The 24,118-nt window shown below is 39.2% G+C and overlaps 1 protein-coding gene across 1 annotated transcript; it reads right to left on the minus strand.

The window, feature by feature from the left end:
• Positions 1-845: 845 nt before the first annotated feature.
• Positions 846-21,608, minus strand: RTL3 (retrotransposon Gag like 3). Its single transcript, XM_064573593.1, is given in 4 exon segments — positions 846-1,245; positions 1,247-1,935; positions 2,135-2,452; positions 21,357-21,608. Coding segments are annotated over 4 exon segments (1,659 nt in total).
• Between the last annotated feature and the right edge of the window lie 2,510 nt (positions 21,609-24,118).

The raw sequence follows: 24,118 nt of genomic DNA on the forward strand, positions 1-24,118 counted from the left end.
CAAGTACCCTTAGTTCCTTGCCAGAGATTCAGTGGAAGATTCTTGCTTTAAAAAAATATTTATTTATTTATATTTATTTATATTTATTTGAGAGAGAGAGTGAGAGCACAGGGAGGGGGGAGGAGCAGAAGGAGAGAGGACCTTAAGCAGACTCTCGCTGAGCCCAGAGCCTAACATGAGCTCTATCTCAAGACTCCAAGATCATGACCTGAGCTGAAACCAAGAGTTGGAAGCTCAACTGACTGTGCCACCCAGGTGCCCCCATCAGTGGAAGATTCTGAGCAGCAAATGCTGATGACAGCTGAGGTAACAGAAAACAGGTTGTTAAGCTCAGTCACGAGGACACAAGATCTATTCAGCAATTATTTCATCATGACATCTTGTATTCCGCCTGTGCCTGAAGCAATTGTAGTGACAATAATGGGATGAAAAGGACACAGTGTGGGGACTCTACTCAATGTTTGGATCATGTGTTTGAAGCCAATGAATTCCAAGAGTCAGAGGGTACTGTGGTGCATGAATAATGTCAAACTGGAGCTCTTCAACGTTGTTTCCAATTTTAACTTCCACAGATGGTGTTTCCTTGGTTATGGGTCCAATAATCAGTGGATGACCATCTATCGTTTCAAGCATCAGAAGGAAGATATTATTGCAGATGGGCAGATTCTCTTGAAGAACCACAGAATGGTCAATGCTGTTTCTGTAGGAGCCTGGATCCACCATTGCTTGCTCAAAGAACTGTTGTCTTCCCAGTTGGAATTCAACAATAAGCCATAGGGTATGAGACATGGATGTTGGAAGTGAGGGGGACCCATATTTATAGATTGGCCTGCCCGGGTTCCCCCTTACTGCTGGGCCTCGATGTTTCCTACCTGCTATGCACAATGAGTCTTGACAGAGCAGTCTTTGGCAAAATGACCAGGATGACCATAGTAGAGGCACAAGTGGCTTTCCCAGCAGTGGGCCTGTTCAGCTTCACTGAGATGTGGGCTATTGCTTGCAGCCTGCACAGGCTGGTTTTCAGCTAGTAAACTCTCAGGCCCAGCTCTCTCCTCAGAAGGACTTGCTCCTTGTGGATTTGGATCAGGCTTACCACTTAGCTTCTCTTCTAGGCACTGAGTGATCAGATCAGATAGGTTGGCGGCTGCTGGGTTTGTGTGAGACAGATCATCTGGGACAGAACTGGCAAGCTCTTCCTGAAATTGGATGTAGAGAATGCTTTCATTCCAGTTTAGCTCTTGAGCAGAGATGGAAGTGGGTCACATACTGGTGGACAGGATCCTCCCCTTGGCAAAGCTGATGGATGCTGTGACTGGCATGTTCCATGTTTTCTGGACTGTCAAAAGTATCCTGGGGCACTTCTATGAAACTTTCAATTTGCTCCAGGAGGGCACTTTGGGTATCTAGTAAGGGCTAAAAACACATCCCTGCCTCACCTGAGAAGCAGTTGCCAACAAAGCTCACTATGGTTGCTTCAGTGGGATACAGATGCCCTCTGACTCTCATGTAACTATTCAATTGAACCAGGAACTCAGAAAGCTTCTGCGCATCTCCACTGAAGGCTAAACAGTATTCTAGGGAGAAAGCTTCACCCTCTAACCCACTGGGGGACTGTGGGAATTCTGAAGCTGCTGATGTCAAAGCAGCTATTAGGCCCTCCAGGGACTCCTGGTGTGCTGAGGGCTCTAGGAACTCCTGGGCATCTAAAGGATCCAGAGGCTTGTGGGGCACTCCAGTTTCCAGAGACTCCTGGAGAGTTGGAAGCTTAAGGGGCTCCAGGTATGTTGGGGTCTCCTGGCATTCTATTGCCTCCTGGGTCTCCTGGGCACATGGGAGATCTTGGTGCTCTGAATTTTGGGTCTTCTGGGTCACTGGGACATCCTGGGTATCTGGGGGCTCCTGGGCCTTCTTAACTTCTGGGGGCTTGTAGGCCTCCTATGCCAAGGGGGGCTCATGGAGTTTCTTGATCTCTGGAAGATTTTGAGATTTCCAGGCTGCTGAGTGCTCATAGACCAGTGAAGGTGCCTGTGGCTTATGGATTGCTGGAAGCTCCAGGGACTCTGGGGCTGCTGGGGGTTCCAAGGGCTTCTGGGTCTTATTTCCTGGTGCTCCTGGCTGCTGGGGTCTTCTAGGCTGGGAGCTCCTGGGGCTCTCTGAGATTTGGGGGACCCTCAACTTCTGGGAGTTCTTGGCACTCCCAGGCTTCTGGGAAATCCAAGTTTTCTAGGGGTTTCTGGGGTTCCTGGGACTTTGAGGGCTTCTGGGGTGGTTCAGCCTCCTTGGCTGCTTGGGACATCTGGAGCTCTGGGATCTGGGCCTGTGGGGCAACATTTTCTTCCATCAGCCACTGCACTTGGGCCTGCAAAATTTTATTCTCCAATTTCAGAGCAATATTGAAGCCTTCTAAGTCCTTTACCGTATTTTGAGGAAATGGGCTTGGTTTGGCAGTTTGCTACCAAGAGAGATTGGGTGGTTTTTCTAAAAGCTCCATTTAGAAAAAGCTCCTTTCTAAAAGATGTCAGGCTCTGTGACTTTTCCAGGAAGTAGGGATTTGGGTCCTACCAAGGTTGATTACCAGGTCATTGGGAGCCTCTGGAGCTCAGCAAGGGAGTTATGAGATATACTGTAAAGAGAGTGGGATCTGAGGATCAGAAACTGTGGAAAGCACTCATTTAAAATAAATTAGAACAAAATCTGCCTAACAATGCTGGGTTTCTTTTACTATAGGCTCATATTCATGAGTTGAATCATATATGCTCATTCTGACCCCATGACATTTTAAGAACAACATCTGATCCAGACTGTGTATGTCATTTTGCTTTCTTCTTTTGAAACTTAACATTAGAAGCAATTTCTCCATATTCTTTTCTGTTTTACATAGTCTTTAATTTCTTATGTCTGCTTAATATCCCAATGTAACATTTGGATTTTAACAACTGCTTTCAATGACTGAATCAAATGTTTGAACAATGTGGAGATTTTAAGCTCTGTGGTGGGTCAACCCAAGAGATATTTTTGGGTGGCTGAGGTAGAAACTCTTTCTGACACCTCAGAAATTATACCACAGAAGTAACCGCACAAGATCAGCCTCAGGAGAAAATAAGCAAAAGTTGACTAAATATATATATATATGTGCTCAGCAGACACATGCATGTTATTTATAAAATGCCTCAAAATAGTTAAGAAAATAATCTTTATAAATGTACATTACCATTCAGAGACTTACTCCAGGAGCTCAGCTGTCTGTGTACCCATCGTTGAGGAGGAAAATGTGTAAATGGCTGTGGAGGCTTGCCTTTTCTGCACACACTGAACTCAAATAAACACACCCACTCCCAGAAGACATTCCAACTTTCCTCTGTAATGTAGCTATTTAGAGTGTGGAAGAGGTGTTTTTGTTTGTTTGTTTGTTTGTTTGTTTGTTTTGACAGTACTTCACAGTTTAGAGCTGCAGGGAAAGTGAGATGTTGCACTGATGTGAGGCAGCCTGATGTACTCAGTCCTTGGTTAATTTAATAAATATTTGGCTAGGAAATTAGGAGTAATACCACTGCCCTTGTAAAAAGTTGCAAACATTTCTGAATGACCACAGTGATTTGGGACTTTATTTTTTATGTCTGTCTCATGTAACCTCCTCTTACTCCATCCACACTAGGCCATTTGTTTAATTCCCACTCAGAGTGCAGCCTGCAGTCCCTCAGCCCCTTCCCCATCCTACTACTCAGTCCCTAGGGTCCCTTCCTGCAATGTTTTCTTGGGATCTTTACCATGAATAGATCTAGGCAAGGTATAATAGGTAAGATTGTGGATGAGGCCAACTTTGTTGAAGGGTACCTGTAGTAGTCTTGCAGGGACACTGGCTTATTCTGAATGTCTTTGCCCAGGCTTCTCATTCTTCCCTGAGCCACTCAGGTACACTAAGCAAACCCCAGGTACCCCACTAAGGGCTGGCCTCTTGAGAAATGACCTCGCTCAAGATCTCACCTTCTCTTCTCATGACAAATTACAATCACATCCTGAACCTGGGCCACGTGGCCATTTTAGGTAGAGCTAAGGGACAGCTATTTTTGTCTCTTTACTAGAGTGGGGTTGGATATTGTCTTTGGCAACTTCAAATCACACATTTAGTCAGTTGTGTTCCCAAGTCTCCTTTAAAAATAGTTCCACATTAGTCAGCATAATGGATAAACCCTGGTGATGGAATATGCTCAAACTACAGCAAATTGACTGGACTAACTGAACCAGAATACAGAGGCTTTGAAAAGGGAAGTAAAAGTCAAGTTATATTCTCTCCCTCCCTTTTAATGTTTTAGTCTTTGGAAACATACCGCACATAAAAAATACCACCATCATCAGAGAATAATGTGTTCTATTTATGTGAAATTTTCAGATTAACGAAGCTTTCCCTTTGAGAATCCAAAACACACAGTTGAGATTTACCTTACCAATTAAAAAATTTAAATATTTATAGCCTGCATTATACTTCTTTCTCCATTCTTAAGTAAATGATTTTGAATATAATTTATTTTTAATGGTTTGGGGGTCATAAGTACACAAACCAGCTCCTTTACTGTGCTGTAACACCATATTGCCTTCTGAAAGCTGCTGAGAGGTATGAAGTGGCCTGCCTCCAAATTAAAAACCTCAAAATTGCTATGCTTTCCAACTGCATGTAATTTCTTTCTTCTTTGTATTTTTTCTAATCTTTTGCTATCAGGCTATCTCATAGCCCTTCACACTGTTATCTGTGTGCTTGTACATACTAAATATAGATAAATTTGAAAATTAATCCTAAAATTTAGTCTAAAACTCAGTTTATGAAACTGTAAAATGGAGTTGTTAATTATATTTAACTTTATAGAGTTGTTGCAAAGATTTAGTGAAATAATGCATGTAAAAGGCTTAGCACAGTGTTTAGTAGCTAGCAACATGTAATAAAGGTTAATAATAATAATAATAATAAGCTGTAGCAGATGTAAACTCATTTTATTATTTTTAATCATCTGTGAATTAGTAAACTGGATAAGTAAACTTGCTAGAATTGTGTAGGGGCTGAGCAGGGGCTCTCACATAAAGAAATACACAGTGCATGGCTTTTATGGCATAGATTTTTTACCACTCAGAAGCTTTCTTTTTTTTTTTTTCCCTTCCTGGCTGAGTTCTGAATGATTTAGTTTACCAAATAATGCTTTAGAATCAGAAGTGGAGGCACTTGAGCAGGAAGATGAAATGATTAACAAGGGGATTGTGGAGTAACCAAGACAGATTTTTAAAAAGTCCAGGAACTAAAGCAGTGAACAGTGGCTTGTCTACAGGCATATTTACCCAGTGGGTAAACATAGGGACATTTCTCTTCACCCCCACCCTCTTGCTAAAGAGCAAAGACCAAATTCAACATTTCAGTACAAGTTCCAAACTGCCTAAACTTACAGAATTATTCTCTTTTGAGTAGAAAAAAAAAGCTACACTGACTTTCGTCAGAATGACTAAAGTAGTTTTAATATCCTGAATTAGTCAAAGTAAGAATAGGGAAGTAATCACATTGAAATTCTCATGTTTCACCTGCACTTTAATCCTTTGTACACTCACAACACTGAGATTTATGGAGTTTTTACAATGCTTAGGAACACATTTTAAGTAAATGAGGTTTTGTTAACTGGGCAAATTAATTTTTAGGGAAGCATGAGATAAATGTGTTCATTAAACAGATATAAAAAGACTGCCTGATTATGCTCAGTTATGTTAATAAATTATACATGCTGATTGTTAGCTTAGGGGGAAAAGAAAGATTGAATATTTTGAAATTCTGCTTTGTACACTGCACTAAGAATCATAATTTGGGGGGGGCAAATGAACAATCTAAAACATTTCATGTCTGTGTCAGTGTCTTCCTTCCCAATGCTGGCTGAACTGCATCTTCAAGCAACTCAGGCTCCTGTCGCTCCTTCTTTCTGCCCTGGCAATAGTCAACAAGACAGGTTACCTGACAGGTCTCTGGCCCAATGCCCAGCTACCCTTTGGGGACAGTCCTACTCTGGTGTCTATTTTGTTCAACATGATATTTCTATGGTTGCATTAGGGCTTGCAGCACTTTTGTGATTTTAACCCATAATGTGCTTAGTACAGATTGAAACTTCATTGTCATCAACACTATATAGCACTAGGACAGCTGGAGTTCCCAATCCCTTTCCAAAGCATTCCAAGAATGACTGGGATCCATAGCACTTAGTAGAGTAGTAGGAACACATTCTACCTTAGTACAACTCTGAAGGAGTAAAAATTTGTCACTCTTTTATCTTCCTATCTTCCTTTATGACATGTACCATCTTCCCATCCTATTTCTTGTCCTAAGCATACTTATGAAGCCTTTCCCTTTGATCCCCTGTCACTTTTGGAAACGAATCCCTACTGAGATATTACCTCCTAGGGTTCTAAAAAAAACTTTCTTGGGGCATTTTCATTTTCATAGGATATTCTGAAAGGCTTCAACCCTTCAAGATCTTTCTGTTTTGAAAGATGTTCTGGGACAGAGACACCATTTTAACATCCTTCAGATTATACCATTCAAGTGGCTCTGTATTTCATTTCCTTATATGAATGGTCCAATATGCCTTCTAGTGTTAGCAGAGTTGCTTAATGATTTCATTGCTGTGGCTTCATTGAACCCTGATGATGTGCTAGCTAAGGGCTGAGGGAACCACCACCATGGCATAACAAAGGAATATGCGGCCTTTGCTATAAACCAACTTGTGGGGATGTCTTGTTATCTGGCCCTCTCCTCTACTTCCTGGATCCCTATCTCTGAGGTTTGCCAATGCTGATTCACCCAGAAAACAGACAAAGTCAGAGCTGACAGCATCAGCAAGGCAAAAGAGAGAGGAGGGAGGAGAGGAGGGTGGAGGAAGGAGGGTGGGGTTAAGGAGAAGGAAAGATATCAGAAGGTCTAGAAAGAAGCTTTAAAACTGAGCATGTGTACAGTTTGGTCATTTATTCTTTTTAAATTAATTAATTAGCTAATTAATTAATTTGAATGAGAGAGAGAGTGCACGATTAGGAGGAGAGGCAGAGGGAGAGGGAGAGAAGCAGACTCCCCGCTGAGCATGGAGCTCAATGTGGGGCTCGATCTCATGACCCCAAGATCATGACCTGAGCCAAAATCAATTGTCAGCTGCTTATCTGACTGAGCCACCCAGGCTCTTCTTCATTTTGGTCATTTAAAGATAAAATTTAATTTTATGTGTTTATAGCAGCTATGTCCACAATAGCCAAAATATGGAAAGAGCCCAGATGTCCATCAACAGATGAATGGATAAAGAAGATAAGAAGATGGGGTATACACAATGGAATATTATTCAGCCATCAAAAAGAATGAAATATTGCCACTTGCAATGATGTGGATGGAACTAGAGAGTATTATGCTAATTGACATGTCAGTCAGAGAAAGACAAGTACCATATGACTTCAGTCATATGTGGAATTTAAGAAACAAAACAGATGAACATAAGGGAAAGGAAGGAAAAATAAAATAAGATAAAAACAGAGAGGGAGGCAAACCATAAGAGACTTTTAACTATAGGACACAAACTGAGGATTGCTGGAGGGGAGGTGGGTAGGGAGATGAGGTAACAGGGTGATGGGCATTAAAGAGGGCATTTGATGTAATGAGCACTGAGTGTTAAATGCAACTGATGAATCACTAAATTCTACCTCTGAAACTAATAATACACTATATGTTAATTAAGTTGAATTTAAATTAAAAATTAACTTTATGGTTTAGCATATTAAAAATCACATGATAGAAGACTACTTCTGGGCGCCTGGGTGGCTCAGTCGGTTAAGCGACTGCCTTCGGCTCAGGTCATGATCCTGGAGTCCCAGGATCGAGTCCCGCATCGGGCTCCCTGCTCAGTGGAGAGTCTGCTTCTCCCTCTGACCCTCCTCCCTCTCATGCTCTCTGTCTCTCATTCTCTTTCTCGCAAATAAATAAAATCTTAAAAAAAAAAAAAAGACTACTTCTTAGTGCTTCGGCTTACCTGTAAAGGTCTTAATCAGGCAATGGGGGTAGTATGCTCTATATATAGTTATAGACAGCTAAAGGGATGGTGATAGACCCTCAGTAGGACTGGAGAGGAACATTGGAGTGTACTGATGAGAGATGCAGCAGTGAATGGGGTGTTGAGGAGGGCAAATACCCAACCCTGCCAACTTTACATTTTTGTTGTGTGGTACAAATGAGATAATAGTTGTGAAAGTGCTTTGAAAAAATATGCTAATGGAAAGAAAGCAGGCTTTGAAGTAGGGCAAGCCTAAGGTTCAATTCATAGCTCTGCTCTTTACCAGATGTGTGATCCTGGCCAAATTATTTAAATTCTCTGAGACTCACTTTCTTCATCTGGAAAGTAGAGGATAATAATAGGTCATTATTTAGTTGTTGTGAGGATTAAAAATAATGTTCATATGTAACAATAGGCATTTGCTAAGTTGTAGCTGATAATAAAATCATATTGATGTAAAAGGGATTATCACTAAATTTCATGTATCAGCTCATCTATAGCATTCAAACAAAATTCTTCTCAACTTTTTTTATATAAACCTGCCATAATTAATACAATTGTACCACAAATATTTATTGAACATCCAGGCAGTTAAAAGCATGATGCTCTGTGTGTGTGTGTGTGTGTGTGTGTGTTTGGGGGGTGTATGCTATAACCTACATGGAGTTTCTCTCAAAGAGTGTACAGGCCAGTAAAGCAGGCAACATATGTACTTTAGTATTAATAATGAAGAAATTTCCCAGTGCTAAATGCCATATAAGAGATACAGATAAAGTCCTATGAAAGTGGAAAAGAGAGAGAGCTTGTGAATGTGGTGAGGTGGGTGGAGAAGGAGTGAGGGGTAGAATCTGGGAAAGTTTAATAAAAGTGGTAACCTTTGAACTGAGCTTTTGGGTTGGATTTGAAAGGAAGGTAAGATTTTATCATCCCGCTATGAGGGTGAAATTAGAATGGATGAATAATAGGACATTACCAATGGAATAAACAGCAAAAACAAAAGCATAAAGTTAGGAATTGCAGCCTATAAATGGATAAGCAACAGTTCAGTTTGAACAAAGCCTAGGGTATATGAAGGAAGTGTATAATTCACAGATGCATAATGTAATACGTAGCTATTCAAAGAGAAAGTTGAGATTTAGCACAGAGATGACAGTAAAAAGCAAATGTGGACCACATATACATGGTCAAGAAATCTGTGATCCTGGCAATTTCAAACTGCCATATATATTTGCTTTTTTTTTAAAAAAAAGATTTTATTTATTTATATGAGAGAGAGAGAAACAGAAAAGGAAGAAGAGACAGAGAGCCCAGGGGGAGGAGCAAAGGGAGAGGGACAAGCAAACTCCACACTGAACATGGAACCCAACGTGGGGTTCAAGCCCAGGACCCTGAGATGATGACCTGAGCCAAAATCAGGAATCAGATGTGTAACCTACTGAGACACCCAGGCATCCCTGCCCTATATATTTTCTTAATTTACCAAACTACTGGCTCCCATTAGTTCCTCTTCTCAAAAATATCTGATAGGCCTTGAATATGTTCTATCAGCTGATTTTTTCTCTTAACATTTCCAAGAACTTTCTAATGTGTGTTTTCTTGACACTCAGTAATCCTGCCTGTGATTTACTCCATGCTTGGAATAGTTAAATTCCTTTCCTCCTCTAAACTGGATATTCAACAAGCAGGACTGTCTCATCTTAACCCCAGCATGGACCTCTTGGTTTAGCTATTTCATCTCAATTATTTCTTCTTGGAGCATATTTACATAACCAAATTCCATTTCCCCATTTCCTTCCATTTCATTTCTGCCATGATTTTGTTCTTGTCACTACTGTATATGATTTTTCTAGCACAGCTGGATTATCTAAAATTGAGTTCTTGTGTATATCCCTGACAGAAAAATAGGCCCCCTCTTATTATCTGATTAGCTTCTGTCTGAAAGACTAAAAGCAGAACATATCATTACTGACGAGTCACGTCAGATTCCTGGGACATTTGTATTTTCTCCATGCATGCCAGTAGAGCAGAATCTGCCAGCATGTGCAAATGGGAAAGATTACACTGATGAATTATTTGTCAAGGGCTGAAAGGTCATTTTAGTTTTCTTAATTTTTTAAAGATTTTATTTATTTATTTGTCAGAGAGAGTGAGAGAGCACAAGCAGGAGAAGCGGCAGGCAGAGGGTGAAGCAGGTTCCCCACTGAGCAAGGAGTCTGATGTGGGACTTGATCCCAGAACTCTGGGATCATGACCTGAGCCGAAGCATACACTTATTCGGTGAGCCACCCAGGCTTCCCTGTTTTCTTAATTTTTAAAGAGGACTTGGAGGTTTCTTTTTTCAACTGCCTTCAGGCAGTCAAGGTGGTACTAATAGGCCACTTTTTGCTTTCAACATTTGTGTAACCCAAATATGGTGCAATCTAATCACTGTGCTATATCAGGATAACTGCAGTAGAGTTTGAAAAATAAGGATTGTCATTTAAAAAGAACTCCATTGGGGGCCTTTCTGGTAAGGTTCATAAGAAACTGTTAATCATAAGTGACTCTGGGTAGTGAAGATGGAGGGATTTTTAGTTTTCATTTTACATTTTTCTGTAGCATTTGGCTTATTTTTGAAATATGAGCATACTTTTTAATTCTTTTTTATTAAAACAGCTTTATTGAGCTATAATTCAAATTTTAAAAACTGCACATATTTTTGTGTACAATTTGATGAGTTTGGATATATGCAAACACCCATGATACCATTACCACAATCAAGGTAATAGACATATCCAATACCTCCCAGAGTTTCCTCGTGTCACTTGTACGTGTGTGTGTGTTGCAAGAACACTTAACATGAGAACATATACTTTTATGAAAAAAAAGAAGCCTAACTACCTATCTGTGGCTTCATGTCCAAGTTTATTGATTTGGTATTCAAAACCCTCTGGGATGCAGTTTTACCCTACCTCTCCAGCAGTGCCTCCCTTTTCCTTTACTTACACCTACTAGCCTTGTTAGTCTCTACATTGTGTCACTCACAAGGCACACTCACCCTGCCTTTGTTTACATGTCTATGCCTTCTGACTAGCTTTCTACATTTAGAAATCTGGTCCTTTCTAGGCCCAGCTCAGAAGCTGTCTCCTCCAAAATGCCTTACCTGATTTCCCTAGCCCATACCTCCTCTCTCTGCTCTGCGCTAGTGTTACAAATGCAGCCAAAACTGATTGCAGTTCCCAGTTGGAATCTAATTATATTTTGTCTTAGTTTTCTGTGATAAGAGAACCCAGATTCTTGTTCTGTCACAGCCTAGCTGTATGATCTTGGGTGGGCAGCAAGCTCTCTGGGTGTGCTTCCTCATCTAGAAAACATTTTTTCCTAAGTGCCTTCTAGTTTTAGCAATCTAGGATTCTAATATTTGTGAAAGAAGCTTTCAAAAATTCTAAAGCACTATACAATGGAAAGTGGTATTAGGACTATACTTTTTTTATTCCCCACAGCTTTTACATTACCAGGTAAAATAGCTATATTTCTGAAAAATTGCTTGTATAAATCATCTTAAAGTTTAATAAAAATTCTACTTCTTTGGTTAACAAAGGCCTAAGAGTTAAATAACAGTCAGGAGTTAAGTAACAGTTAAAGTCCAACTTTCAAAAAAATCATAAAGCTTATTTTTCACATGTTAGGGAAACTGATTTAAACATTTTTCTTCTATTGACAGCTATGTCTTTCATTCTTTTAAGATTTATTTATTTATTTATCGGGGGGGAGCAGAGAGAGAAGGATAGGCAGACTCTGGGCTGACTGTGGAGCCCAATGAGGGGTTTGATCTCAGGACCCTGAGATCATGACCTGAGCCAAAACCAAAAGCTGGATGCTTAACCAACTGAGCCACCCAGATGCCCCTATGCTTTTCATTCTTGAGCTAAGAATCACTTGAGTAAATTTTGATTAAATGTGGATTTGGCATTAATAACCCATTAGATGCTTGGTTTCATCGAGTTTGGAAATTTATAAATGTCCTGGTATCATATTTTAATAATTTGTCCTGGAGAAACTAACTTCTCAAAACTGACAGATAACAATATTGTTCTCATGTATTATTCATGGGAATAATAACAACAAACATTTCTTTGGCACATATTATGCATTAGGCACTATACTATCTCTTTGCTTACATTAACTTTACATTAATTCATTCAGTTCCTACAACAATCATACAAGAAAGACATTTTCCCCATCCATTTTACAGATTTGAAAACTGAGGGTCAGAAAAGTTAAATAATGTATCAAGGGGCCACATAGCTGTAAATAGCAGAGATGAGACTTCATCTCAAGCTGTCTGTCTTTATACTCTATGCTCCAAATGATTTAAACTATTATACTAGGCTGCTTCAGCTCTGCCCCAACTTCCTGTACATCTATGAATAAGTCCCCTCCTTTCTGAGCCTTATTTCCTTATTTGAAAGTAAGAAGGCTAGACTAGTCAGAGATTGCAAACTATCTCTGAGTTAGAGGTAGCCTGAGATATGTTTTGATTAGTTTGTATTTATTTGAAAGTTGATTAAAAATAAGAAGATTCTACAAAACAATACAGATTTCCAACTTCTCTTGGGAAATTAAAAAACCTATGCTAGGTCCACATTCCCATATAGCAATCACTAACAGGACCTGAGTAAATACTGGCTGCTTCCTTTAGCTGGAGAACACACTCTTTAGTTTTCTGCAGTTCCTACCACTCCCTATTGCATGATACATACTTGCTTTACTCTTAAACTTTATCTGCCTTGTTCCTTGTAGACATTTGAACTGGACCTCTAATCCCTGATACATAATCTTTAAAGTCCATTTAAACTTCGACCTTCAATAATCCTATGTGAAGTAAAAAAAAAATACTGAAGTTGCTATTGATACACATAGGAATGTGGATGGATCTCAAAGACATGTTGAGTGAAAGAAGCTAAAAACAAAAGACTAAATGATACTATTTTTTAAAGTTCAAGAGCAGGCAAATTTAATAGGTAGTGCTAGCAGTCTGAATAGTAGTTACCTCTGGGGATAAGGGGGTATTGACTGGGAAGAAGTACAAAGGAACTTTCTGAGTATGGGTGATAGAAATATTCTATATGTTGATCTGAGTGGTGGTCACATGGGTATATGCATAGGTAAAAAAGTCACTGAAGATTTGTGCACTGTCCAACATATGAATTGTATATTGCATTTTAAGCAAGATACTTATAAAACAATGGTGTTCAGTGGCTCTCAAATGCTAGTCCCCAAAAGGTGGCCTCAGAATAATCTGAGATTTTTCCTTAAAAGCAGATTCCCAGGATCCAACAAAGACATATTTTTTTCCAGAATCTCTAGAATTAGAGCCTTTCAATTTATATTTTAACAAGTACTGGGAAATTTAGGAAGGAGCCAGATATGGTGACTCTTGTTCCTTTTCTCTGTCACTTTTTTTTTTAAGATTTTATTTATTTATTTGAGAGAGAGAATGAGATAGAGAGAGCATGAGAGTGGGGAGGGTCAGGGGGAGAAGCAGACTCCCTGCTCAGCAGGGAGCCCGATGTGGGACTCGATCCCAGGACTCCAGGATCATGACCTGAGCCGAAGGCAGTCGCCCAACCAACTGAGCCACCCAGGCGCCCTCTCTGTCACTTTTAAATCCAGCTCTGAATAAGTCATTTTTGGTGTGCAGTTGGGATGAGGAGAGCAGAAGATCTCAAACCCAACAAAAGTATTCTGAGAAAAGATTTATTTTCTGGCTTGTTTAAAGTATGCTTGTGGTTGGTGGGGAGATATGTGTGTATGAGGAATAGTAGTAAGAGATTGGCTGGTGAGATAATGCTAGTTTTAAAGAAAGATTAATTTTAATGCTTTTCCAAAGGTGTTCAAAAATGTCAGGACAAATGCTGTGAAATTAGCTAGAATATTTGAAGACTAGCAGGGAGTAAACTTATGGTCAAAATACTTAATTCACTCTAGGTTCTGAAAACTGGTGGCAGGGTCTGCCCTCAGCACAATGTTTAAGTTGTCTCTATTCTGTCTGCTTGCTTTTGGATTACTTTTCCCTAGGTGGTAGCCTTAACCCCTGGTATTCTGCCCCAACATAAACTCACCCTCACTAGTATAGGTTAGTGACCTTACCTGCTTCTCTTCAAGGGAGAATTAACATTTGAAAGGAATGCTCATAAAACAATCTTCAGTGTTTAATCCCAAGGTGAATTCTGGATGATGGTGCTTCAGGATAGCAGCTGTAGGCCTACAGAACAGAGATTTTAGCATAAAATAAATTCTGCTTGTTGAAACAATCAAGTTTCACTATGAGCTCACTTGTATTCAGAATGGATCTCAGTTTCTTCATCTGTAAAATAAGTTGTAGTGTCCTGGAAGGTTGTTCCAGGACACATGATTAGTGAATGCCAAAGGCGGGAATCCAAATGCCCAAGCTTTGAGGTAACTGTGTATACATGGTACCAACATGCTTTTGAGCAGGGACTGCCATTTGTAGTCCCAGAACCCTTAAGTATCCACTAAGGTAGAAATGAAGATGTGTAATGTAATTTTGATATTTACAAAAACCTAACATTTGCAGAGTAACTAAAGCCTTCAGTTTGCTCTGTGTGTGTGTTTTCCAAAAATAAATCAACACAGGTTGTTTATTTTTCTGTTTAATAAGGGATCTTTGGGCCTTTAAATATCTATTCTGCCTCCCAAACTGTCTCTTTTACTCTAGTTTCACTGTCTTAAAATTTGCCATTTTATATTTATCATCATTCTTCCACTAAGAAAAAACATATTCTTTGCATTAAACGCTCTTAAATTTTGTATCCATAAAATTTCCCCATGTACCTGGAACCTCAAAATGTGAACTTATTTGGAAATAAAACCTTTACAAATATATTTATTTAAGATGAGGTCATACTGGGGTAAGGGGGGACTCTAAATCCAATGACTGGTGTCTTCATAAGAAGACCATGTGAAGTTATTGAGACACATCCAAGAAAGAAGGCTATGTGAAGATGGAGACAGGGGTTGGAGTGATGCATCAACAAACCAAGGAATGCCAGGAGCCACCAGAAGCTGGAAGAGGCAAGGAAAGATTCCTTCCTAGAAACTTCAAGGGTGCATGTCCAGGCTGACACCTTAATTTTGGATTTCTGGTCTGTAGAACTTTGAGAAAATAAATGTCTCTATTTTATTTATGTTATGGCAGCCCTAGAAAACTAATACAGCCTCTTATACTAAGTCCTGGAAGAGAGGTCCCTGAGTGAGGCATTCTTTGAAGTCAATGATACTTCAGTGGGAGAGCACTGGTTTGAGGGGTAGGAACCACTAGAAAGGCTTTGTAAAAAGCCTTTTGAAGCAGGAAGAGGAGAGGAAAGATGGCTGTATTTTGCATATTACATAATCAAAGACCAGTCCTGTGGAGAGTAATCTCCAAAGCTTCATTCAAACGTCCCTACTGAGGCCAGCTTTCTATCCTATACCAATATGAAGTCAACAATAAGCAGTTGTTGCCCTAGCTAAGTGCTCAGGAACTAGGAGTTGAAAACAACTTGCACACCCTGGACACATGAGCCCCGCCTAATCTTTTTCCTCCCCAGAAATCATCACTTGTAAGTGGCCTGGCCTCAGGGTAATTTAAATGAGTACTAAAGAGTCTGGCAAGCAGGACAATGTACCCTATATGGCCCCCATTCTTCTGTCTCAATCAGAAGTGGGAAATTTGCTATTACCTTTTTAAATGATCTTTTGTATTTGTTTATTTGTTTTGGTTGTTTGCTTTTTTGAAAATTCATCTAGCTATTTGTTTTACATCTTTCTTTTCTGGCAAAGCCTTCTAGGCTTGAATAAACTTGGCTTTGTTTCCTGCATCAGGTGATGTATCATTTTGACTCACCACCCAGGGGAGTGGGAGTGACTAGGGGGCTTAGACAATTCTTTGTATTTTGCTGACTGGGCCAGAGCAGAGTGGCTGTTTCCAATTCGTATTAGAGTTTATTTTGGTCTAATTTGCCTTCCTGAGAAAGTCCTTCCATTTGTTTGCCTTTTCCTATCTCAAATGCCTCTATCTTGTCTGAGCATAAAGATAGGTGGATAGCCATAAGAAGTAGAAACGTATCTGACTATTACATCCAATGTTTTAGGTTGTAATTTTGCTACCCCTATCTTCAGTGTAGACTCTTGCTGACCTGGAGCATGAGTTCTGAGGCAGATGTATAAAAAATGTAGAGATTTGCAACATAGAAGTGTTGGTAGAGTGATTTGAAGGGTCTGGCAAAGATGCCCTTCCTATTTCTTCACAAAAAACAAAACAAAACAAAACAAAACAAACAAAAAATCAAAAAAACAAAACAAAAAAACCCCCCAAACCAAAAACCAAACCAAAACAAAACAAAACGATGCTTACTTAAAGATTTTGCCTGTGATTGACCTGATAGCAGCACTTATTTGCATGCTCAAGTAGGGCTCACCAGTTTTATTGTCTGTTCCACACAATGTCTGTGAAATGATAATTTATAAATATAATTGAAGGGCATGAACTAGTACACATTGCTGTCCTTATTTGCATTATGAGCCCTAAAGCCATGTTTTTTTCTGAAATTAATTGAGATAGGAGTCAAGAAACTTTTTTTATTATGTTCAATTAGCCAACATATAATCCATCATTAGTTTTTGATGTAGTGTTTAATGATACATTAGTTAAGTATAACACCCAGTGCTCATCACCACATGTACCCTCCTTAATACCCATCCCCCGGTTACACCATCCCCCCACCCCCCTTCTGTAACCCTCAATTTATTTCCCGGAGTCCATTGTCTCTCATGGTTTGTCTCCCTCTCTGATTTCTTCCCATTCAGTTTTCCCTCCATTCCCCTGTGGTCCTCCACACAATTCCTTAAGTTCCACATATGAATGAAACCATATAATTGTCTTTCTCTGTTTGACTTATTTCACTTGGCAAAATCCCCTCCAGTTCCATCCATGTCCATGCAAATGGTGGATATTCATCCTTTCCAATGGCTGAATAATATTCCATTGTAGATATGAACCACATCTTCATCCATTCATCTGTTGAATGGCATCTTGACTCTTTCCACAGTTTGGTTACTGTGGACATTGCTGCTATGAACATTGGGGTGCATGTGCCCCTTCTTTTCACTATGTCTGTATCTTTGGGGTAAATACCTAATAGTGCAATGCCTGAGTCATAGGGTAACTCTATTTTTAACATCTAGAGGAACCTCCATACTGTTTTCCAAAGTGGCTGTACCAGCTTGCATTCCCACCAAGAGTGTAAGAGGGTTCCCCTTTTCCACATCCTCACCAACACTTGTTTTGTCCTGTCTTGTTAATTTTTATCATTCTAACTGGTGTGAGGTGGTATCTCATTGTGGTTTTCATTTGTATTTCCCTGATGGCTAGTGATGTTGAGCATTTTTTCATGTGTCGGTTAACCATTCATATGTCTTCTTTGGAGAAGTGTCTGTTCCTATCTTCTGCCCATTTCTTGACTGGATTATTTGTTTTTTGAGTGTTGAGTTTGAGAAGTTCTTTATAGATCTTGGATACTAGTTCTTTATCTGATATGTCATTTGCAAATATCTTCTCCCATTCCGTGGGTTGCCGCTTAGCTTTGTTGATTGGTTCCTTTGCATTGCAGAAGCTTTTTATCTTGATGAAGTCCCAAAAGTTCATTTTTGCTTTTGTTTCCCTTGTCTTTAGAGACATGTCTTGAAAGAAGTCACTGTGGTCAATGTCAAAGAGGTGCCTATATTCTCCTTTAGGATTTTGATGGATTCCTGTCTCACACTGAGGTCTTTTATCCACTTTGAGATTATCTTTGTGTATGGTGTAAAAGAATGGTCCAGTTTCATTCTTCTGTATGTGGCTGTCCAATTTTCCCAGCACCATTTATTGGAGAGATTGTCTTTTTTCCATTAGATACTCTTTCCTGATTTGTTGAAGATTAGTTGATCATAGAGTTGAGGGTCCATTTCTGGGATCGCTATTCTGTTCATTGATCTATGTGTCTATTTTTGTGCTAATACCATGCTGTCTTGATGGTCACAGCTTTGTAATATAGCTTGAAGTCAGGCATTGTGATGCCTCCAGCTTTGTTTGTTTTTTTCCAACATTCCCTTGGTTATTCGGGATCTTTTCTGGTTCCATAGAAATTTTAGGGTTGTTTGTTCCAGCTCTGTGAAAAAAGTAGATGGTATTTTCATAGAGATTGCACTGAAAGTGTAGATTGCTCTGGGCAGCATAGACATTTTTGCAATGTTTATTCTTCCAATCTATGAGCATGGGATGTTTTTCCATCTCTTTGTGTCTTCCTCATTTTCTTTCTTAAGTGTTCTGTAGTTTCTAGAGTAAAGATCCTTTACCTCTTTGGTGAGATTTGCTCCTAGGTATCTTATGGGTTTTGGTGCTATTGTAAAAGGAATCGATTCTTTAATTTCTCTTTCTTCAGTCACATTGTTAATGTATAGAAATGCAACTGATCTCTGTGCATTGATTTTATATCCTACCGCATTGTTGAATTGCTGTTTAAGTTCTAGTAATTTGGGGGTGGAGTCTTTTGGGTTTTCAACATAAATTATCATGTCATTTGTGAAGAGAAAGAGTTTGACTTCTTTGCCAGTTTGAATGCCTTTTATTTCTTTTTGTTGTCTGATTGCTGAGGCTAGGACTTCTCGTAATATGTTGAACAAAAGTGGTGAGAGTGGCCTTAAGGGAAAAGCTCTCAGTTTTTCCCTATTGAGAATGATATTCACTGTGGGCTTTTCCTAGATAACTTTTATGATATTGAGGTATGTTCCCTCTAGCCCTACACTGTGAAGAGTTTTAATCAAGAAAGGATGCTGTATTTTGTCAAATAGTTTTTCTGCATCAATTGAGAGGATCATATAGTTCTTGTCTCTTCTTTTGTTAATGTGTTCTATCACATTGATTGATTTGCAAATGTTGAATCACCTTTGCATCCCAGGAATAAACACCACCTGGTCATGGTGAATAATCCTTTTACTGTACTGTTGGATCCTATTGGCTAGCATCTAGTTGGGTATTTTGGCATCCATGTTTATCAGGGATATTGGTCTGTAATTCTCCTTTTTGATGGGGTCTTTGTCTGGTTTTGGGATCAGGGTAATGCTGGCCTCATAGAACAAGTTTGGAAGTTTTCCTTCTATTTCTATTTTTTTTGGAACAGTTTCAGTAGAAGAGGTATGATTTCTTCTTTAAATGATTGGTAGAATTGCCCTGGGAAGCCATCTGGCCCTGGACTCTTGTTTTTTTGGGAGGTTTTTGATTATTGTCTCAATTTCCTTGCTGGCTATTGGTCTGTTCAGATTGTCTATTTCTTCCTGTTTCAGTCTTGGTTAATTATAAGTGCCCAGGAATACATCTATATCTTCCAGGTTGTCTAGTTTGTTGGCATATAGCTGCTAGTATTAAGTTCTAATAATTCCCTCTATTTCCTTGGTATTGGTCATAATTTTTCCCCTTCCATTCATGATTTTATTAATTTGGGTCCTTTCTCTTTTCTTTTGGATAAATCTGGCCAGAGGTTTATTGATCTTATTCTTTCAAAGAACCAGCTTATAGTTTCACTGATCTGTTCTACTGTTCTTCTAGTTTCTATTTCATTGACTTCTGCTCTAATCTTTATTATTTCTCTTCTCCTGCTTGGTTTAGGCTCTATTTGCTGTTCTTCCTCCAGATCCTTTAGTTATAAGGTTAATTTGTGCATTTGGGATTTTTCTACTTTTTTGAGAGAGGCTTGGATGGCTATGTACTTCCCTCTAAGGACCACCTTTGTAGTATTCCATAGATTCTGAACAGATTTTTCATTTTCTTTGGTTTGCATGAGCTGTTTAAGTTCCTCTTTACTTTCCTGGTTGACCCATTCATTCTTTAGCAGGATGCTCTTTAACCTCCAAGTGTTTGTATTCCTTCCAAATTTTTCTTTGTGGTTGAGTTCCAGTTTCAGTGCACTGTGGTCTGAAAGTATGCAGGGAATAATATCAATCTTTGGTATCAGTTGAGACCAGATTTGTGTCCCCGTATGTGATCTGTTCTGGAGAAAGTTCTGTGTGCACTCAAGAAGAATGACTATTCTGTTGTTCTAGGATGTAATGTTCTGTATATATCTAGAAAGTCCATCTGGTCCCATGTGTCCTTCAAAGCCCTTGTTTCTTTGTTGATCTTATGTTTAGATGATCAGTCTATTGCTATGAGTGGAGTGTTGAAGTCTCCTACTATTAATGTATTATCATTAATATGATTCTTTATTTTTGTTAATAGTTGGTTTATGTAGTTGGCTGCTCCCATGTTGGGGGCATAGATATTTACAATTGTTAGATGTTCTTGTTGGATAGAACCTTTAAGTATGATATAGTATCCCTCTATATCTCTTACTATAGTCTTTGGTTTAAAATCTAATTTGTCTGATATGAGGATTGCTACCCTGCTTTCTTTTGAGGTCCATTGGTGTGGTAAATCATTCACCATCCCCTCACTTTCAATCTGGAGGTGTCCTTAGGTTCAAAATGAGTCTCTTGTAGACATCATATGGTTGGGTCCTGCTTTTTTATCCAATCTGAAACCCTGTGCTCTTTGATGGGAGCATTCAGCCTGGTCATGTTGAGTGTAACTATTGAAAGATACGAATTTAGTGCTGTCATATTGTCTGTAAAATCTCTGTTTCCATAGATTGTCTCCATAAATTTCTGTCCTATATTACTCTTGCAGTGTTTCTTCTTTTATAGAATCCCTCTTAAAATTTCTTGCAGGGCTGGCTTGGTGGTCACATATTCTTTCAGTTTCTGCTGGTCATGGAAGCTCTTTATCTCTCCAACCATTCTGAATGACACCCTTGCTGGATAAAGTATTCTTGGCTGCATGTTCTTCTCATTTAGTACCCTGAATATGTCTTGTCAACCCTTTCTGGCTTGCCAGGTCTCTGGGGATAGGTATGATGTTATTCTGATGTTCCTCCCTCTGTATGTAAGAAATCTCTTCCCCCTAGCCACTCTCATGATAGCTTCCTTGGCTCTAAGTTTTGCACATTTCACTATTATATGATGGGGTCTTGGTCTATTTTTATTAATTTTGGGAGGGGTCCTCTCTGCCTCTTGGACATTAATGCTTGTTTTCTTCCCCAGATTAGGGAAGTTCTCATCTACGATTTGCTCAAATATACCTTCTAGTCCTCTCTCTCTCTCCACCCACTTGGGGATCTCAATAATTCTGACATTGGGACATTTCATGGCATCATTGATTGCTCTGATTCTGTTCTCATGGGCTTATACCTGCCTATCCTTATCTTCCTCAGCTTCCTTCCTTTCTATCAGCTTATCTTCTAGATCACTAATTTGTTTTTCTGCCTCATTTACCATGGCAGTTAGAGTATCCTGGTTAGACTGCATTTTATTAATAGCATTTTTAAGTTCGGCCTGATTAGATCTCATTTCTGCCTTTAGGGATTCTATATTGTCACTAATGCTTTTCTCAAGCCTAGCTATTGACTTCATAATTGCTACACTGGAGTCTATCTCTGACATCTTCTTATATCCATATCCATTAGATCTGTGGCAGAGGCCATTGTCTCTGGTTCTTTTCTTTGTTGGGACTTCCTCCTCCTAGTCATTCTGTTGAGGGATGGTTGAGGGAATGTATAGAGTCCAAAATATCAACCTTGACCCAAGCAAAATGCACCTAGGAAAAAATCTGAAGTTGTTGAAAGCTACCACAGATACCCCATCAAAGCCAAGATGATCCAAAACAATAAAAAAGAAAGAAAAAAGAAAAGAAAAAAAAAAGGTGGCAGGGAGAGAGAGATTACAATCTCTCAGGGTGGTCACAGCAGGGTGATCTGCCTGTTCCTGCTTGATTTTTGGTCTGCATGTTAGAAAACACTATACCCCAAAATTGCAAAGAAATCAGAACTTACATATATATCAAGATAAAATTGAATAGAGTGAAAAACGGGCTAGTATGGTGTATCAATCTATAAAACATATGTGAAATAAGATAAAAGTTAAGAAGCAACTTAAAAAACATAGGCTGGGAAATATGAATCTATTTGAAATGGGAGTAGGGTCAAAAAAAAAAGTAAGAAAAGAAACTAAAAAATGTATGTAAAACTTTAGCCTCAAGTATAAGGGAGTTGTAAGGGAACACCTGGAGCTCCCTATATTATTCCCTTGGTGTTGGAGTTTTACAGTCCTATGGGAAATAAGCTTATCATTCACCTGTTCTTCCAGTCTGTCTTCTGGGGGAGAGGTCTGCTGCTTGGCTTCTCAGGCATCTTTGCCTGGGTGGAGTTGCCCCACCCTTTGTCAGGGGGATGGGCTTATTGTGAGCTGGTTGGCTGTGCAGCTTTTGTTCCCTGGCATCTTTCTGCTTCTCTTTAGAGGGTCAAAGAAAACATGGCCATGCATGAATCTCCCACCCAGAGCTGCAATATCACAGTACCCCCCACCTTCAGCAAATCCTCCAGGTCAATCCATCTCCACCTCTGTGCATACCAAACTCTACAGACTCTCATAATTGGTGCCCGCCACACTTCTCCCGGGGGAGTCACAGGGATCTGTAAGGGTCTCTGTGTTTTGTGACTTTGTGATTGCTAGAGGCCATGGGCTCACACATGAACCCTCTTCTGTAGCTTCCAGGTCATGCTGAGTGCTGCCCCAAGAAACATGGTTTTTCACTGACTGTGAATCTCATACTGTTAATTCCCCTTTTTACAAGAATCCTGTAATATACTTTTGAGGGAATCACCAATGTTCATTTTTCTTTCCCGATCTGGTCTGACAAATCCCATAGTAACTTTGAAGAAAAAAGTTTAATGGGTGTAGTACTGGTCCTGAAATCAAAACATCTAAGTTCCAGTTGTTATAAGGAGCAAATGATTCAAAGATGTTATTTTCTTTTTAACATTGTCACTATCTGACATTATTTTAAATATTTATTTGTTTTCTTATGTAGTACTTGTTTCTTCCAAAAGAATATAACCTTATTAGGATAGAAAATTTGTTTTATTCTCCACTGTTTCCCTAGTTCTCAGAATTGTGCCTGACACTTAGTAGGAGCTCAATAAATATTTATGGAATGAGTGAATGAGTAAGTTAATGACTCATATTCTCTTAGAGTTAGGGAAACTTTAAAGACCACCTAACCCAGTCTCTCACTCCATAACATCCTCTCCAATATCTTTGACAAACACTCATTCAGTCCATCCTCAGGCTTCTCCAGAAGAGGGAACTCACTATCTTTCCAGAAAGCTTATTTTACTATTGCCAGAGTTCTTCCCTATGTTGAGTTCAAATCTATCTCACTGAAAATTTTACCCCTTATTCTTTATCCTGATTTTTGCAGCTACACTGAATAAACTCTAATTTTCAATACAATGGTTCTTCAAGTTTGTGAAAACTGATAGTCTCCATAAATATTCAGGTGAAACAGCTTCAATTCCTTTAACTGTTTCTCATATGGTATGCTTTTGACTACCCCTCATCATCCTAGCACTCTTTTGTGACCACTTATTTCTGCTTCAATACTATAGTCTGGAAAGTGCTCAACGTGGTACAGATAGCCTCTGTTGCTACATAGAAATCGTTCATTAGCACTTCATGGGTATATCTGTTCAACATGTTCTACATCTACATCTAAGTGTCCTAGAATTATCCCACATTTCATTATTTTTGCCACAAGGAAATCATAAAGGATTTTGTAAAATGACTTGCAAGAATCAAGGTATATTAGGTCTTTATCATTCCACTAATCTGCTTGTATAGCAACCATATCTAAAAATGAAATGAGGATAATTTGCTTAGTAAAGTAGTAACAGCTCTTAATGCTTCCCTTTTCTTTTCTTTTTTTTTGTTTCAGGTTTTTATTTAAATTCTAGTTAGTTAACATAGGGTGTAATATTGGTTTCAGGAGTAGAATTTAGTGATTCATCATTTACGTATAACCCCCAGTGCTCATCACAAGTGGCCTCCTTAATATTCATCACCCATTTAGTCTATTCCTCACCCACTTCCCCTCCAGCAACCTTCAGTTTGTTCCC

The sequence above is a fragment of the Mirounga angustirostris genome, unplaced genomic scaffold (assembly GCF_029215605.1).
Source record: "Mirounga angustirostris isolate CCGP_5_RB_7025 unplaced genomic scaffold, mMirAng1.0.hap1 SCAF_11, whole genome shotgun sequence".
NCBI lineage: Eukaryota > Metazoa > Chordata > Mammalia > Carnivora > Phocidae > Mirounga > Mirounga angustirostris.